The 18,718-nt window shown below is 41.3% G+C and overlaps 1 protein-coding gene across 1 annotated transcript in view; it reads left to right on the forward strand.

Moving 5' to 3' along the window:
- LOC138855047 (UDP-glucose:glycoprotein glucosyltransferase 2-like) overlaps positions 1-18,718 on the forward strand; it is a 53,542-nt gene that overhangs the window by 13,249 nt on the left and 21,575 nt on the right. The window contains exon 2 of the mRNA XM_070101799.1: positions 3,330-3,572. Within this exon, the coding sequence (XP_069957900.1) occupies positions 3,341-3,572 (232 nt within the window). The 5' untranslated portion in view covers positions 3,330-3,340. The remainder of the gene's footprint in view (positions 1-3,329; positions 3,573-18,718) is intronic.

Below are 18,718 nucleotides of genomic sequence, written 5' to 3' on the forward strand. Positions count from 1 at the left end.
TTTGTGAGTCTAACTGCACTAGATCACTAGTTTCATAAGGAAAACACTGAAACAGAAGCGATTTTCTCAGATTTTTTTTCCCCCCCGAGTCAGGAGACCGGCCTAGGTTTCGGGTGAATATCTCGGAAGTAAATTAGTGTAAATACCTCATGCTGTCTCCCAGAGAAGGCATGAGGTACGAAGTACAGTGGACCCCTGCATAACGATATTAATCCGTTCCTGGGAGCTCATTGTTATGCGAAATTATCGTTATGCGAATAAATTTTCCTCATAAGAAATAATGGAAATCAAATTAATCCGTGCAAGACACCCCAAAGTATGAAACAAAAAAATTTTACCACGTGAAATATTAATTTTAATACACACAAACTGAAAAAGGCATGCACAGTTACATGACACTTACCTTTATTGAAGATCTGGTGATGATTGATGGGATGGGAGGAGGAGAGAGTCTTAGTGTTTAGAAGGGGAATCCCCTTCCATTAAGACTTGAGGTGTCAAGTCCTTTTCTGGGGTTACTTCCCTTCTTCTTTTAATGCCACTAGGACCAGCTTCAGAGTCACTGGACTTCTGTCGCACAACATATCTGTCCATAGTGGCCTGTACCTCTCGTTCCTTTATGACTTTCCTAAAGTGTTTCACAACAGTGCCAGTGTAATAGTCACCAGCACGGCTTGCAATAGCTGTGTTGGGTGATTGTCATCAAAAAAGGTTTGCACTTTAAGTCACATTCCACACATTTCCTTAATCTTTGAAGTAGGCAACTTCTTCAATTTCTCTCTCCCCTCCTCCGAAGCAGTATCCTCAGGTCTGGCCTCTTGCTGTTAAAGTTGATCTTGCAGCTCATCAGTGGTTAGTTCTTCATTGTCCTCCTCCACCAATTCTTCCACATCATCCCCACTAACCTCCAACCCCAAGGACTTTCCCAATGCCACAATGGATTCCTCAACTGGCATAGGATTCCCAGGGTTAGCCTCAAACCCTTCAAAATCCCTTTGGTCTACACATTCTGGCCACAGATTCTTCCAAGCAGAGTTCAAGGTCCTCTTAGTCACTCCCTCCCAAGCCTTCCTATAAGATTTACACAATTGAGGATATTAAAGTGATCTCTCCAAAACTCTCTTAGAGTCAATTGAGTTTCTGAGGTCACTACAAAGCACCTTTCAAACAGAGCTTTTGTGTACAGTTTTTTGAAGTTTGCAATAACCTGCTGCTCCATGGGCTGCAGGAGAGGAGTGGTATTAGGAGGCAAAAACTTCACCTTAATGAAGCTCATGTCCCCATAAAGTCGCTCTGCCACGTCTGTAGGATGACCAGGGGCATTGTCTAACACCAGGAGGCACTTAAGGTCTAATTTCTTTTCAGTTAGGTAATCTTTTACATTGGGGGCAAATGCTTGGTGTAACCAGTCATAGAAAAAGTCCCTAGTGACCCATGCCTTACTGTTTGCCCTCCACAGCACACACAAATTAGCCTTGAGGATATTCTTTTGCCTGAACGCTCTGGGAGTTTCTGAGTGATACACTAATAAAGGCTTCACTTTGCAGTCACCACTAGCATTGGAACACATCAACAGAGTAAGCCTGTCTTTCATAGGCTTATGTCCTGGGAGTGCCTTTTCCTCCTGAGTAATGTAGGTCCTGCTTGGCATTTTCTTCCAAAACAGGCCTGTTTCATCACAATTAAACACTTGTTCAGGTTTCAGTCCTTCACTGTCTATGTACTCCTTGAATTCCTGCACATATTTTTCAGCTGCTTTATGGTCCGAACTGGCAGCCTCACCATGCCTTATCACACTATGTATGCCACTATGCTTCTTAAATCTCTCAAACCAACCTTTGCTGGCCTTAAATTCACTCACATCATCACTAGTTGCAGGCATTTTTTTAATTAAATCCTCATGCAACTTCCTAGCCTTTTCACTTATGATCACTTGAGAGATGCTATCTCCTGCTATCTGTTTTTCATTTATCCATACCAATAAGAGTCTCTCAACATCTTCCATCACTTGCAATCTCTGTTTTGAAAACACAGTTGAACCTTTGGCAAGAACAGCTTCCTTGATTGCCGTTTTGTTGGACACAATAGTAGCGATGGTTGATTGGGGTTTACTATACAACCTGGCCAGCTCGGAGACACGCACTCCACTTTCATACTTAGCAATAATCTCTTTCTTCATCTCTATAGTAATTCTCACCCTTATTCCTGTAGGGTTGGCACTAGAAGCTTTCTTGGGGCCCATGGTCACTTATTTTGCAGATAAAATCACCAAAAACACTGTAATAATACGAAATGTTCCGATTGTATGCTTGGATGTTACCGTGGAGGCTGGCTGGTAAACAATGCCACCGGCGGAACATGTGAGGCTGGCTCAGGCCGCACATTAGACACGTCTCGGACGAATAGCGTTGAGCGGGTTTTTTAGCGTTATGCGAGGCAAAATCTTAGCGATAAAATGTATCGGTATGTGGATTTAACGTTATGTGATGCCAACGGTATGGGGGGGTCCACTGTATGTACTACACTCGCCAAGTCTCGCCAAGCCTCACCAAGTCGACTACACGCACACTTTGCTCGTGTTTTTCTATGATTTCATGCTTTAATTCAATGGACATCATCCTCTTCTTCTCACCATTGTTCTTTGCAGCACTTGCTTTCTTAGGACCGATGGTTAGAAAAAAGAAATTTGGCAAAATAACTTCACAAAAAGCACAAAATGCTGGGATGTTGGGCGGATGTTGTGGTGTTCGCTGCGTCAACTAATTGCGGTGTATCTGAAGCTTGCTTGTAACTTGGACTTTGGCTCGCAACTCAAAGCAAAAAATCGACCAAGCAACTGCTCATAACTCGGAGAACTTGTAAGTTGGGGCACTCGTAAGTCAAGGTACCACTGTAAAAGGTTTTCTGGCAAGTTCCTTAAAGTACTGCAGGTTAAAAAGCTTACAGAGATGTATTACAGAATACAGCACTTGAACACACCTGTACTAGATCAACCACTGACAACTGTGTATCCACATTAACACAAACTCTACAACCATCCACCTTAGCCCAGTAGGGCCACATCACTCCTTTCCACACACTTCTATTGGAAGACAAAAACACTACTTTAACACAATTTTTTCTCAAATGTTCTTTTAGCTACATCACTTAATTAACACTGGTTTATGATACTTGTTGATTTTCAGGAATGTAACCAGTGTATTTTAAGAGGGTTTACTGTATCTTCCTGGATGCTGCTGTGTATCAGCCTACTACACCAATATGAGTCTGAATTATGTATGTCAAAGCTTTGGGTGTGTGGGATAATACAGATTAACTTTTGTTTACAGAAACTTCAATCATGAGAGAGAGAATACTCCAGGTGTTGTGGGCCACACTTACTTTATTAATATTAATGAGAAGAGTCAGTGGACAAGCAAAAGTGAAGCCTGTCACTACTCACCTCTCTGCCAAATGGACACACACACCTCTCCTGCTGGAGACAGCAGAGTACATGCGAGAGGAGAGCCCTGCTACCTTTTGGAGCTTTGTTGATATTATTGCTGAAAAGGATCCACAATTATTTACAAACAGTAAGATATTATGTTATATAAACTTGAGTATAATATTGTATGTTTTGATTTTTAAAAATTTATTTAATAAAATTCTTTTAGAAATTTAATGTATTATTTATGAGCTAGTAATTTTCAAGGTGACAATCATTTTCAAGACAAGGTGTTCTTTACATGGAGAAATAAACTGTGTTCCTAACAAATGACTGCCTCTCCATTTAAACTCTGTCAGCTAACTATAAACTAAGTTAATCACCTACTCAGACTTTCATTTCTTCAAAATATGTTTGATTATTATTATTACAGTGAATGGGATGACAGTTTGCTTGTTTACAGGTGCGATATATAGTTAGGAGAATACCATTTTTATATTTACCAAGGCAACACCTGTGTATGTTTGATCTAGCACTGTATTTCAACCTTGTACATTTTTTTTACAAGAGGCTGTTTTCCATACATAATTTGTGACTCCATTCTTAATGGTTTTCAGCTAGAGGTAGGTTTTCCCATCACTGATCAATTTGATTATGTGCATTTTGAAGATTGCAGTTCTGCTAACTGGTTTCCCTGAATCCCTTCATAAATGTTACCTTGCTCACACGCCAACAGCACGCCACTTGCTCTCTCTCGTTCTCTCTCTTGTTCTCTCTCTCGTTCTCTCTCTCGTTCTCTCGTTCTCTCATTCTCTCTCGTTCTCTCTCGTTCTCTCTCTCATTCTCTCGTTATCTCTCTCTCGTTCTCTCGTTATCTCTCTCTCGTTCTCTCTCGTTCTCTCTCTCGTTCTCTCGTTCTCTCTCTCGTTCTCTTGTTCTCTCTCGTTCTCTCTCGTTCTCTCATTCTCTCTCATTCTCTCTCGTTCTCTCCCTCGTTCTCTCTCATTCTCTCTCTCGTTCTCTCTCGTTCTCTCTCTCTCGTTATCTCGTTCTCTCTAGTTCTCTCTCTCTCGTTCTCTCTCATTCTCTTGTTCTCTCTCTCGTTCTCTCGTTCTCTCTCTCGTTCTCTCTTTCGTTCTCTCGTTCTCTCTCTCGTTCTCTCTCTCATTCTCTTGTTCTCTCTCTCTCTCATTCTCTCTCTCATTCTCTTGTTCTCTCTCTCTCATTCTCTCTCTCTCGTTCTCTCATTCTCTCTCTTGTTCTCTCTCTCATTCTCTCTCTCATTCTCTCTCTCGTTCTCTCTCTCGTTCTCTCGTTCTCTCGTTCTCTCTCTCGTTCTCTCTTGTTCTCTCTCTCGTTCTCTCTTGTTCTCTCTCTCGTTCTCTCTCTCGTTCTCTCTCTCGTTCTCTCTCTCGTTCTCTCTCTCATTCTCTCTCTCGTTCTCTCTCGTTCTCTCTCGTTCTCTCTCTCTCTCTCTTGTTCTCTCTCTCGTTCTCTCTCTCGTTCTCTCTCTCGTTCTCTCTCTCGTTCTCTCTCTCGTTCTCTCTCTCGTTCTCTCTCTCGTTCTCTCTCTCGTTCTCTCTCTCTCTCTCTCTCTCTCTCGTTCTCTCTCTCTCGTTCTCTCTCTCTCGTTCTCTCTCTCTCGTTCTCTCTCTCTCGTTCTCTCTCTCTCGTTCTCTCTCTCTCGTTCTCTCTCTCTCGTTCTCTCTCTCGTTCTCTCTCTCGTTCTCTCTCTCTCGTTCTCTCTCTCTAGTTCTCTCTCTCTCGTTCTCTCTCTCTCGTTCTCTCTCTCTCGTTCCCTCTCTCTCGTTCCCTCTCTCTCGTTCCCTCTCTCTCGTTCCCTCTCTCTCGTTCCCTCTCTCTCGTTCCCTCTCTCTCGTTCTCTCTCTCTCGTTCTCTCTCGTTCTCTCTCTCGTTCTCTCTCTCTCGTTCTCTCTCTCTCGTTCTCTCTCGTTCTCTCTCTCTCGTTCTCTCTCGTTCTCTCTCTCTCGTTCTCTCTCTCTCGTTCTCTCTCTCGTTCTCTCTCTCTCGTTCTCTCTCGTTCTCTCTCTCTCTCTCTCTCTCTCTCTCTCTCTCTCTCTGTCTGTCTGTCTGTCTGTGTCTAAACCCCTTGCACACTGAAACCTTCACCCGCTCCCTTCAACCTTTCTTACAATGACCCCGTCTCTGCCTTCCATCACTTTAGATTTATACACCCTCCAAGCATACTATTTTGTTCCATCCTTTCTAATAGCCAGAATCACCTGAACCCCTCTTCAGCCTTGTGGATAATACTTTTAGTAATTCTGCACCTCCTAATCTCTGAGCTACAAACTCCCTACGTAATATTTACACCACCCTAGAGACACTACTTCTCTGCTGCCTCCAGCCTCCTTACTGCAACATTCACAACACATGCTTCATACCCATATAAGAGTGTTGGTACCACTATACTCATACATTCCTCTTTTTGCCTCTTTGAATAATGTTCTATGCATGTACTTCTCCTATGACCCCCATCTGTAAATATATTAAGCAACCATGGTGATGTCATGCATCCCTGTCTAAGGGATGCATACCCTAATCTGAGCCTCACTGTCCTTGTAAAAACTCATAACTGCTTTCAGTAACTTACTACTTATTCCATACACATGCAACATTTGCCACATTGCTCCCCTATCCACCTTATCATATGCCTTTTCCGAATCCATTAATGTAACAGAAACTTCTTTACCCTTATCTGTCTACTGTTTACTTATATGCTTCACTGTAAACACTTGGTCTATACATCTCCTACCCTTCCTAAGGTCTCCTTGTTAATCTGCAATCCTGCTGTCTGTCCTGCTCTTAATTATTTTAATAATTACTCTACCATACACCTTACCAGGTATAATCAACAGGTTTATTCCCTATTATTCTTACATTTTTGTCCCCTTTGCTTTTATACAAAGGAACTATTAAAGTATAGGTCCTTTATACAAAGGAACCATAAATTATTTATTTATTTTTTTTTTTTCAACAAGTCGGCCGTCTCCCACCGAGGCAGGGTGACCCAAAAAAGAAAGAAAATCCCCAAAAAGAAAATACTTTCATCATCATTCAACACTTTCACCACACTCGCACATTATCACTGTTTTTGCAGAGGTGCTCAGAATACAACAGTCTAGAAGCATACACATATAAAGATACACAACATATCCCTCCAAACTGCCAATATCCCAAACCCCTCCTTTAAAGTGCAGGCATTGTACTTCCCATTTCCAGGACTCAAGTCCGACTATATGAAAATAGCCGGTTTCCCTGAATCCCTTCACTAAATATTAGTAATTCCTGCTCACACTCCAACAGATCGTCAGGTCCCAAATACCATTCGTCTCCATTCACTCCTATCTAACACGCTCACGCACGCTTGCTGGAAGTCCAAGCCCCTTACCCACAAAACCTCCTTTACCCCTCTCTCCAACCCTTTCGAGGACGACCCCTACCCCGCCTTCCTTCCCCTATAGATTTATATGCTTTCCATGTCATTCTACTTTGATCCATTCTCTCTAAATGACCAAACCACCTCAACAACCCCTCTTCTGCCCTCTGACTAATACTTTTATTAACTTCACACCTTCTCCTAATTTCCACACTCCGAATTTTCTGCATAATATTTACACCACACATTGCCCTTAAACAGGACATCTCCACTGCCTCCAACCGTCTCCTCGCTGCTGCATTTACCACCCAAGCTTCACACCCATATAAGAGTGTTGGTACTACTATACTTTCATACATTCCCTTCTTTGCCTCCATAGATAACGTTTTTTGACTCCACATATACCTCAATGCACCACTCACCTTTTTTCCCTCATCAATTCTATGATTAACCTCATCCTTCATAAATCCATCCGCCGACACGTCAACTCCCAAGTATCTGAAAACATTCACTTCTTCCATACTCCTCCTCCCCAATTTGATATCCAATTTTTCTTTATCTAAATCATTTGACACCCTCATCACCTTACTCTTTTCTATGTTCACTTTCAACTTTCTACCTTTACACACATTCCCAAACTCATCCACTAACCTTTGCAATTTTTCTTTAGAATCTCCCATAAGCACAGTATCATCAGCAAAAAGTAACTGTGTCAATTCCCGTTTTGAATTTGATTCCCCATAATTTAATCCCACCCCTCTCCCAAACACCCTAGCATTTACTTCCTTTACAACCCCATGTATAAATATATTAAACAACCATGGTGACATTACACATCCCTGTCTAAGACCTACTTTTACCGGGAAGTAGTCTCCCTCTCTTCTACACACCCTAACCTGAGCCTCACTATCCTCATAAAAACTCTTTACAGCATTTAATAACTTACCACCTATTCCATATACTTGCAACATCTGCCACATTGCTCCTCTATCCACTCTATCATATGCCTTTTCTAAATCCATAAATGCAATAAAAACTTCCCTATCTTTATCTAAATACTGTTCACATATATGCTTCAATGTAAACACCTGATCTACACATCCCCTACCCACTCTAAAACCTCCTTGCTCATCCGCAATCCTACATTCTGTCTTACCTCTAATTCTTTCAATTATAACCCTACCGTACACTTTTCCTGGTATACTCAGTAAGCTTATTCCTCTATAATATTTACAGTCTCTTTTGTCCCCTTTCCCTTTATATAAAGGGACTATACATGCTCTCTGCCAATCCCTAGGTACCTGTCCCTCTTTCATACATTTATTAAACAAAAGTACCAACCACTCCAACACTATATCCCCCCCTGCTTTTAACATTTCTGTCATGATCCCATCAGTTCCAGCTGCTTTACCCCCTTTCATTTTACGTAATGCCTCACGTACCTCCCCCACACTTACATTCTGCTCTTCTTCACTCCTAAAAGATGGTATACCTCCCTGACCAGTGCATGAAATTACTGCCTCTGTTTCTTCCTTAACATTTAAAAGTTCCTCAAAATATTCTCGCCATCTACCCAATACCTCCATCTCCCCATCTACTAACTCCCCTACTCTGTTTTTAACTGACAAATCCATATTTTCCCTAGGCTTTCTTAACTTGTTTAACTCACTCCAAAATTTTTTCTTATTTTCATTAAAATTTCTTGACAGTGCCTCTCCCACTCTAACATCTGCTCTCCTTTTGCACTCTCTCACCACTCTCTTTACCTTTCTTTTACTCTCCATATACTCTGCTCTTCTTATAACACTTCTGCTTTGTAAAAAACCTCTCATAAGCTACCTTTTTCTCTTTTATCACACCCTTTACTTCATCATTCCACCAATCACTCCTCTTTCCTCCTGCCCCCACCCTCCTATAACCACAAACTTCTGTCCCACATTCTAATACTGCATTTTTAAAACTATTCCAATCCTCTTCAACCCCCCCACTACTCATCTTTGCAGTAGCCCACCTTTCTGCCAATAGTCGCTTATGTCTCACCCGAACTTCCTCCTCCCTTAGTTTATACACTTTCACCTCCCTCTTACTTGTTGTTGCCACCTTCCTCTTTTCCCATCTACCTCTTACTCTAACTGTAGCTACAACTAAATAATGATCCGATATATCAGTTGCCCCTCTATAAACATGTACATCCTGGAGCCTACCCATCAACCTTTTATCCACCAATACATAATCTAATAAACTACTTTCATTACGTGCTACATCATACCTTGTATATTTATTTATCCTCTTTTTCATAAAATATGTATTACTTATTACCAAATTTCTTTCTACACATAGCTCAATTAAAGGCTCCCCATTTACATTTACCCCTGGCACCCCAAATTTACCTACTACTCCTTCCATAACATTTTTACCCACTTTAGCATTGAAATCCCCAACCACCATTACTCTCACACTTGATTCAAAACTCCCCACGCATTCACTCAACATTTCCCAAAATCTCTCTCTCTCCTCTACACTTCTCTCTTCTCCAGGTGCATACACGCTTATTATAACCCACTTTTCACATCCAATCTTTATTTTACTCCACATAATCCTTGAATTAATACATTTATAGTCCCTCTTTTCCTGCCATAGCTTATCCTTCAACATTATTGCTACTCCTTCTTTAGCTCTAACTCTATTTGAAACCCCTGACCTAATCCCATTTATTCCTCTCCACTGAAACTCTCCCACCCCCTTCAGCTTTGTTTCACTTAAAGCCAGGACATCCAGCTTCTTCTCATTCATAACATCCACAATCATCTCTTTCTTATCATCTGCACAACATCCACGCACATTCAGACTTCCCACTTTGACAATTTTCTTCTTCTTATTCTTTTTAGTAATCTTTACAGGAAAATTGGTTACTAGCCCATTGTTCCCGGCATTTTAGTTGACTTTTACAACACGCATGGCTTACGGAGGAAAGATTCTTATTCCACTTCCCCATGGATATAAAAGGAAAATTAATAAGACCAAGAACTATTAAGATAAAATCAAAGAAAACTCAGATGAGTGTGTATAAATAAATGTGTACATGTATGTGTAGTGTGACCTAAGTGTAAGTAGAAGTAGCAAGACATGCCTGTAATCTTGCATATTTATGAGACAGACAAAAGACATCAGCAATCCTACCATCATGTAAAACAATCACAGGCTTCGTTTTACACTCACTTGGCAGGACGGTAGTACCTCCCTGGGTGGTTGCTGTCTACCAACCTACTACCTATAAAGTTAAAATTATTTATATATATATTTATTTACTAAATCTTTCTTTCTTTTCTTTCTTTCAACACACCGGCCGTATATACAAGAAAAAAGGTTACTAGTCCCTTGCTTCCGGCATTTCAGTTGCCTCTTACAACACGCATGGCTTACTGAGGAAGAATTCTGTTCCACTTCCCCATGGAGATAAGAGGAAATAAACAAGAACAAGAACTAGAAGGAAAATAGAAGAAAACCCAGAGGGATGTGTATATATATACATGTACTTGTACATGTTATAGGTAGTAGGTTGGTAGACAGCAACCGCCCAGGGAGGTACTACCGTCCTGCCAAGTGAGTGTAAAACGAAAGCCTGTAATTGTTTTACATGATGGTAGGATTGCTGGTGTCTTTTTATTGTCTCATACACATGCAAGATTTCAGGTATGTCTTGCTACTTCTACTTACACTTAGGTTACACTTCACATACATGTACAAGCTATATACACACACCCCTCTGGGTTTTCTTCTATTTTCTTTCTAGTTCTTGTTCTTGTTTATTTCTTCTTACCTCCATGGGGAAGTGGAACAGAATTCTTCCTCCGTAGGCCATGCGTGTTGTAAGAGGCGACTAAAATGCTGGGAGCAAGGGGCTAGTAACCCCTTCTCCTGTATATATTACTAAATGTAAAAGGAGAAACTTTCGTTTTTTCTTTTGGGCCACCCCGCCTCGGTGGGATACGGCCGGTGTGTTGAAAGAAAGAAAGACTTGTACATGTATGTGTAGTGTGACCTAAGTGTAAGTAGAAGTAGCAAGACGTACCTGAAATCTTGCATGTTTATGAGACTGAAAAAAGACACCAGCAATCCTACCATCATGTAAAACAATTACAGATTTCGTTTCACACTCACTTGGCAGGATGGTAGTACCTCCCTGGGTGGTTGCTGTCTACCAACTTACTACCTCAAATATTTACTAAATCTATCTTTCTTTCTTTCGACACACCGGCCGTATCCCACCGAGGCGGGGTGGCCCAAAAGGAAAAACGAAAGTTTCTCCTTTTACATTTAGTAATATATACAGAAGAAGGGGTTACTAGCCCCTTGCTCCTGGCATTTTAGTCGCCTCTTATAACACACATGGCTTACGGAGGAAGAATTCTGTTCCACTTCCCCATGGAGGTAAGAGAAAATAAACAAGAACAAGAACTAGTAAGAAAATAGAAGAAAACCCAGAGGGGTGTGTATATACCATAAGCTTGTACATATATGTGTAGTGTGACCTAAGCGTAAGTAGAAGCAGCAAGACATACCTGAAATCTTGCATGTTTATGAGACAGACAAAAGACACAATGGTAGGATTGCTGGTGTTTTTTTTTCAGTCTCGTAAGCACGGTGGATAACAGATATATCTTGCTACTTCTACTTACACTTAGGTCACACTACTCAGGCATGCACATGCATTTATATACATACACACATCTAGGTTTTTCTTCTTTTTCTTAATAGCTCTTGTTCTTTTTTATTTCCTCTGTTGTTCATGGGGAAGTGGGAAAGAATCTTTCCTCTGTAAGCCATGTGTGTGTAATGAGGCGACTAAAATGCCGGGAGCAATGGGCTAGTAACCCCTTCTCCTGTATACATATACTAAAAAAGAAAAGAAAAACTTTATAAAACTGGGATGCTTGAATGTGTGTGGATGTAGTGCGAATGATAAAGAGATGATTGCTGATGTTATGAATGAAAAGAAGTTGGATATCCTGGCCTTAAGCGAAACAAAGCTGAAGGGGGTAGGCGAGTTTCAGTGGGAAGAAATAAATGGGATTAAGTCAGGACTGTCTGAGAGAGTTAGAGATAAGGAAGGGGGTAGCAATAATGTTGAAGGATCAGTTATAGAAGGAGAAGAGGGAATATAAATGTGTAACTTCAAGGATTATGTGGATTAAAATAAGGGTTGGATGCGAAAAGTGGGTCATAATAAGCGTGTATGCACCTGGAGAAGAGAGGAGTGTAGAGGAGAGAGAGAGAGAGAGATTTTGGGAGATGTTAAGCAAATGTATAGGAACCTTTGAACCAAGTGAGAGAGTAAATGTGTTAGGGGACCTAAATGATAAAGTAGGAGAAACATTTAGAGAGGGTGTGGTAGGTAAGTTTGGGGTGCCAGGTGTAAATGATAATGGGAGCCCTTTGATTCTACTTTGTATAGAAAGGGGTTTAGTTATAGGTAATACATATTTTAAGAAAAAGAGGATAAATAAGTATACTAAGATATGATGTAGGGCGTAATGACAGTATAGTTTGTTGGACTACGTATTGGTAGATAAAAGACTGTTGAGTAAACTTCAGGATGTTCATGTTTATAGAGGGGCCACAGATATATTAGATCACTTTTTAGTTGTAGCTACAGTGAGAGTAAAAGTTAGATGGGATACAAGGAAAATAGAAGCATCAAGTAAGAGAGAGGTGAAGGTTTATAAACTAAAAGACGAGGCAATTAGGGTAAGATATTAACAACTATTGGAGGAGAGATGGGCTAGTGAGAGTATAGGCAATGGGGTCAAAGATGTATGGGGTAGGCTTAACCCTTTCAGGGTCGACAGGCCCTGTCAGAGACTTGTTCTCAGGGTCAGCCAAATTTCAAAAAAAAAAAAAAAACATTATTTTTTCTTATGAAAAAATAGAGTTTATTTTACTGAACATTATAGGCTAAACAAAAAATTTTCACCATCAATACTTACTGAGATATGGAGGCGTGAAGTTGATGAAAAAGGGGCACCATGTGGCAACATCGCTGACTGCCGTCACATGGTATTTTTTTATTTACTTTCTTATGTACTAATTTCTATTATTTTTTAATTTTTCTTTTTCCATGTAACCTTTATGGCCTGTGAGACCAGTATGATCAGTATTTTGTAAGTTATTTCTTTTTCAATACTACACAATAAGGGCGTAAACACTGTTGTCATTGTTTTGTTTACAAAAAATATTTGCACAAACAAACGATATGAAATGTTGTTTATTACTATTTTTCTATATTTTATATACACATATACAGTCACAGGGAATGTTTCTAGAAGTTCTGTAGCCTGTGGAAGTCTTTGAAACATGGTGTCATGCACAGTGGTGTTTTACATTCTTCACACATAAAACGATTGTCTCTGTGTTGTTGTGGGCATTTTCTTGTATGTGCACAGACGTAACACCTCTTTTGAGCCTTCTTCTCGAAAGCAGTAGCAGGCAGTTTTACCAGGAAGTGATCACCATGCTTCAAACGAGAAGGAAGTTGTTGAAAATTTGGTGGGCGGTCTATTGCAGATGCTGTTCCTTGGTACTTGAATACTATTTGTCTGATGACAGACAAACAGAATTTGCCGTATGGTGGTTTGTTTCTGGTCCTCATCTTATACATATTATAAGCATTCAGCATGGATATGTCCAGAAGATGGAAAAAGAGTTTTATGTACCACTTATAACTCTTGCAAACACAATCAGCAAACCCAGTCTGCATGTCACATTTGTCCACTGAACGCATATTGAGAGTGTAGTCCATCACAGCTGCAGGTTTTAGAATGGGTTCATTGCTTTCTCTATGCTGCCTGCCAGTGTCTGCCATTTCATTAAGGTGAACTGATGACAACAGTGTGACATATCATTTGTCATGCCACCGAAATGCCATGATGTCTTTGGCAGCAAACGCCTGCACCTCACCTATACGAGTGCCAGCGTCAAACCTGGGCATATGTTTTCGATTTGCACGCACTGTGCCACACACATCTGTCATGTTCACACGCAAAAAATCACTGAGTGTGGGGCTTGTGTACCAGTTATCTGTATATAATATATGCCCCTTACCAAGATATGGTTCCATCATTGTTCTAACCACATCACCAGAGATGCCCAATAACTTCCTGGTATTTTGCAATGTATAACTTCCAGTGTACACAATAATATCCAATACCAGACCAGTGTAACAATCACAAAGCACAAACAACTTTATACCAAAGTGTTTCCTCTTGCTTGGTATGTACTGCTTGAAAGAGAGTCTTCCTTTGAACAGAATCAAAGACTCATCAATTACAAGCTTCCTGAAGGGATAAAATTACATACTGAATTTCTCTTTCAGATACACAAACACATGCCTAATCTTATATAACCTGTCGTTTCTGTCAGGCCTGGTTTTGTCTGAGAAGTGAAGCATACATAACATTAGCACAAATCGATTCACTGGCATTATATCACTGAAACCTGGGGTTGCAATCAGGCGGTCTGTTGACCAGTATGATTTCACACTGTGCTTATACACATGTGGCATAAGCATTATTGTGGCAAAGAAAAGATACATCTCAGCCACAGTTGTCTCCTTCCACTGGTGTAGGCGTGATTTTGGCGAAAGTATTGTGTTTGCCATGGTGTACTCGTAGTATGTGTTGCTTTCCATGACAATACTTTCCATCAGGGGTTCGTCAAAGAATAACTTGAAACATTCCAGTTCACTGGCATTGTTCCCAAGTGTACAGGATGGCCATGTTCCACTTTGGCTGTCATCAAACTGGTGGGGATTTGGAACAAAATTGATAGCTTCCTGCCAATCCCAGGTGCGGTCTGCTGGTGGGTACTGGACAATGACAGGTGGTTGTGGAGGTTGTGGTTGTGGAGGTTGTGGTTGTGGAGGCTGGTGTGGTGGGTGGGTAGGGGATGGTGGCCTTTGTTGTAGATCAGCTGAGGCAGCGGCGTGGGTGGCAGCATGGCCCACTGCTGGTGCCTCACGGCCGGCACCACCACTACCACCACCATGCACATTTTCCATCCCAATTGCAACACTATCATCGTCATTTTCACTGTCTGTTCCTGTTGTACAGCCATGGGATGTACTCCGAGATACACTCCTTCCCCTTGGAATAGCATATGGCACACTACCAGAGGGCATATATCGTCGTATATACTGACGCTTCACTGGGGAATATTGCACTTCACTATCACTACTGGAACTAGTTTCAAGAGCTTGTAGCTCATATTCACTATCACTATCATCACAAATGCTCACATCTGAGTCTGGGATTTGGGAAAATAGGAGTTTTCTCTTTGATTCTGGTACAACTGAGCGTGAACAAGACGGCCCAGCACCAGAGGTGGAAGGCTGAGGGTCGTCTGGATTTTCCTCACTATTACCGATATTATGGTCATTAGTTCTGGTCAAAACCTCACCAAAACCTTGAAACTCATCTTCACTGGCACTTCCATCAGTATTAGAACTGTCACTGGGGAGCAAAAGTGTCCCAATTCGCAGAGGAGTGAGGAACTTCTTACCGCGAGGCATGGTGGACATTGTTTACAAAGACGGTGTTCCCACAATGCACCACTGGGTCCCAGATTTTTTTCCTACTGCACACACCCACCACACATACCCATTCTCTCACATCTAGGCCTACCAGCCTTTTCCCGTGAGATTTGACGGCGCTAGAATTTATGCGTACTAGTACGTCAAAAACCCCTGCTCGTAAGCTGTATTAGTACGGCCAAAACCCTGAAAGGGTTAAGAATGTAGTGTTAGAGTGTTCAGCAGAAGTTTGTGGTTACAGGAAAGTGGGTGTGGGAGTGAAGAAGAGTGATTGGTGGAATGATGTAAAGAGAGTAGTAAGGGAGAAAATGTTAGCATACGAGAGGTTTTTACAAAGTAGTAGTGATGCAAGGAGGGAGGAGTATATGGAGAGAAAAAGAGAGGTTAAGAGAGTGGTGAAACAATGTAAAAAAGAGCAGATGAGAGAGTGGGTGAGATGTTATCAACAAATATTGTTGAAATTAAGAAAAAGTTTTGGAGTGAGATTAATAAGTTGAGGAAGCCTTGGGAACAAATGGATTTGACAGTTAAAAATAGGAGAGGAGAGTTATTAAATGTTGATGAAAGATAGGGAAGCTGTGATTTCGTGTATAGGGCAAGGAGGAATAACATCTTGTAGGAGTGAGGAAGAGCCAGTTGTGAGTGTGGGGGAAGTTCGTGAGGCAGTAGGTAAAATGAAAGGGGGTAAGGCAGCCGGGATTGATGGGATAAAGATAGAAATGTTAAAAGCAGGTGGGGATATAGTTTTGGAGTGGTTGGTGCAATTATTTAATAAATGTATGGAAGAGGGTAAGGTACCTAGGGATTGGCAGAGAGCATGCATAGTTCTTTTGTATAAAGGCAAAGGGGATAAAAGAGAGTGCAAAAATTATAGGGGGATAAGTCTGTTGAGTGTACCTGGTAAAGTGTATGGTAGAGTTATAATTGAAAGAATTAAGAGTAAGACGGAGAATAGGATAGCAGATGAACAAGGAGGCTTTAGGAAAGGTAGGGGGTGTGTGGACCAGGTGTTTACAGTGAAACATATAAGTGAACAGTATTTAGATAAGGCTAAAGAGGTCTTTGTGGCATTTATGGATTTGGAAAAGGCGTATGACAGGGTGGATAGGGGGGCAATGTGGCAGATGTTGCAAGTGTATGGTGTAGGAGGTAGGTTACTGAAAGCAGTGAAGAGTTTTTATGAGGATAGTGAGGCTCAAGTTAGAGTATGTAGAAAAGAGGGAAATTTTTTCCCAGTAAAAGTAGGCCTTAGACAAGGATGTGTGATGTCACCGTGGTTGTTTAATATATTTATAGATGGGGTTGTAAGAGAAGTAAATGCGAGGGTCTTGGCAAGAGGCGTGGAGTTAAAAGATAAAGAATCACACACAGGGTGGGAGTTGTCACAGCTGCTCTTTGCTGATGACACTGTGCTCTTGGGAGATTCTGAAGAGAAGCTGCAGAGATTGGTGGATGAATTTGGTAGGGTGTGCAAAAGAAGAAAATTAAAGGTGAATACAGGAAAGAGTAAGGTTATGAGGATAACAAAAAGATTAGGTGATGAAAGATTGAATATCAGATTGGAGGGAGAGAGTATGGAGGAGGTGAACGTATTCAGATATTTGGGAGTGGACGTGTCAGCGGATGGGTCTATGAAAGATGAGGTGAATCATAGAATTGATGAGGGAAAAAGAGTGAGTGGTGCACTTAGGAGTCTGTGGAGACAGAGAACTTTGTCCTTGGAGGCAAAGAGGGGAATGTATGAGAGTATAGTTTTACCAACACTCTTATATGGGTGTGAAGCATGGGTGATGAATGTTGCAGCGAGGAGAAGGCTGGAGGCAGTGGAGATGTCATGTCTGAGGGCAATGTGTGGTGTGAATATAATGCAGAGAATTCGTAGTTTGGGAGTTAGGAGGAGGTGCGGGATTACCAAAACTGTTGTCCAGAGGGCTGAGGAAGGGTTGTTGAGGTGGTTCGGACATGTAGAGAGAATGGAGCGAAACAGAATAACTTCAAGAGTGTATCAGTCTGTAGTGGAAGGAAGGCGGGGTAGGGGTCGGCCTAGGAAGGGTTGGAGGGAGGGGGTAAAGGAGGTTTTGTGTGCGAGGGGCTTGGACTTCCAGCAGGCATGCGTGAGCGTGTTTGATAGGAGTGAATGGAGACAAATGGTTTTTAATACTTGACGTGCTGTTGGAGTGTGAGCAAAGTAACATTTATGAAGGGATTCAGGGAAACCGGCAGGCCGGACTTGAGTCCTGGAGATGGGAAGTACAGTGCCTGCACTCTGAAGGAGGGGTGTTAATGTTGCAGTTTAAAAACTGTAGTGTAAAGCACCCTTCTGGCAAGACAGTGATGGAGTGAATGATGGTGAAAGTTTTTCTTTTTCGGGCCACCCTGCCTTGGTGGGAATCGGCCAGTGTGATAATAAAAAAAAAATAATATTAGAGGTATCGGGAACATGGAGGGAATATTTTGAGGAATTGTTAAATGTTGATGAAGATAGGGAAGCTGTGATTTTGTGTATAGGGTAAGGAGGAATAACATCTTGTAGGAGTGAGGAAGAGCCAGTTGTGAGTGTGGGAGAAGTTCGTGAGGCAGTGGGCAGAATGAAAAGGGGTTGGCAGCTGGCATTGATGGGATAAAGATAGAAATGTTAAAAGCAGGTGGGGATATAGTTTTGGAGTGGTTGATACAGTTATTTAGTAGATATATGGAAGAGGGTAAGGTACCTAGGGATTGTCAGAGAGCATTCATAGTTCCTTTGTATAAAGGCAGAGGGGACAAAAGAGAGTGCAAAAATTATAGGTGAATAAGTCTGTTGAGTATACCTGGTAAAGTGTATGGTAGAGTTATTATTGAAAGAATTAAAAGTAAGACAGAGAGTAGGATAGCTGATGAATAAGGAGGCTTTAGGAAAGGTAGGGGATGTGTAGACCAAGTATTTACAGTGAAACATATAGGTGAACAGTATTTAGATAAAGGTAAAGAGGTTTTCGTGGCATTTGTAGATTTGGAAAAGGCATATGACAGGGTGGATAGCGGGGCAATGTGGCAGATGTTGCAGGTGTACGGTATAGGAGATAGGTTGCTGAAAGCAGTGAAGAGTTTTTACGAGGATAGTGAGGCCCAGGTTAGAGTATGTAGGAAAGAGGGAGATTATTTCCCAGCAAAAGTAAGCTTTAGACAAGGATGTGTGATGTCACTGTGGTTGTTCAATATATTTATAGATGGGGTTGTAAGAGAAGTGACTGTGAAGGTCTTGGCAAGAGGTGTGGAGTTAAAAGATGAAGAATCAAACATGAAGTGGGAGTTGTCACAGTGGCTC

Source organism: Cherax quadricarinatus, chromosome 79, assembly GCF_038502225.1.
Source record: "Cherax quadricarinatus isolate ZL_2023a chromosome 79, ASM3850222v1, whole genome shotgun sequence".
Classification (NCBI taxonomy): domain Eukaryota; kingdom Metazoa; phylum Arthropoda; class Malacostraca; order Decapoda; family Parastacidae; genus Cherax; species Cherax quadricarinatus.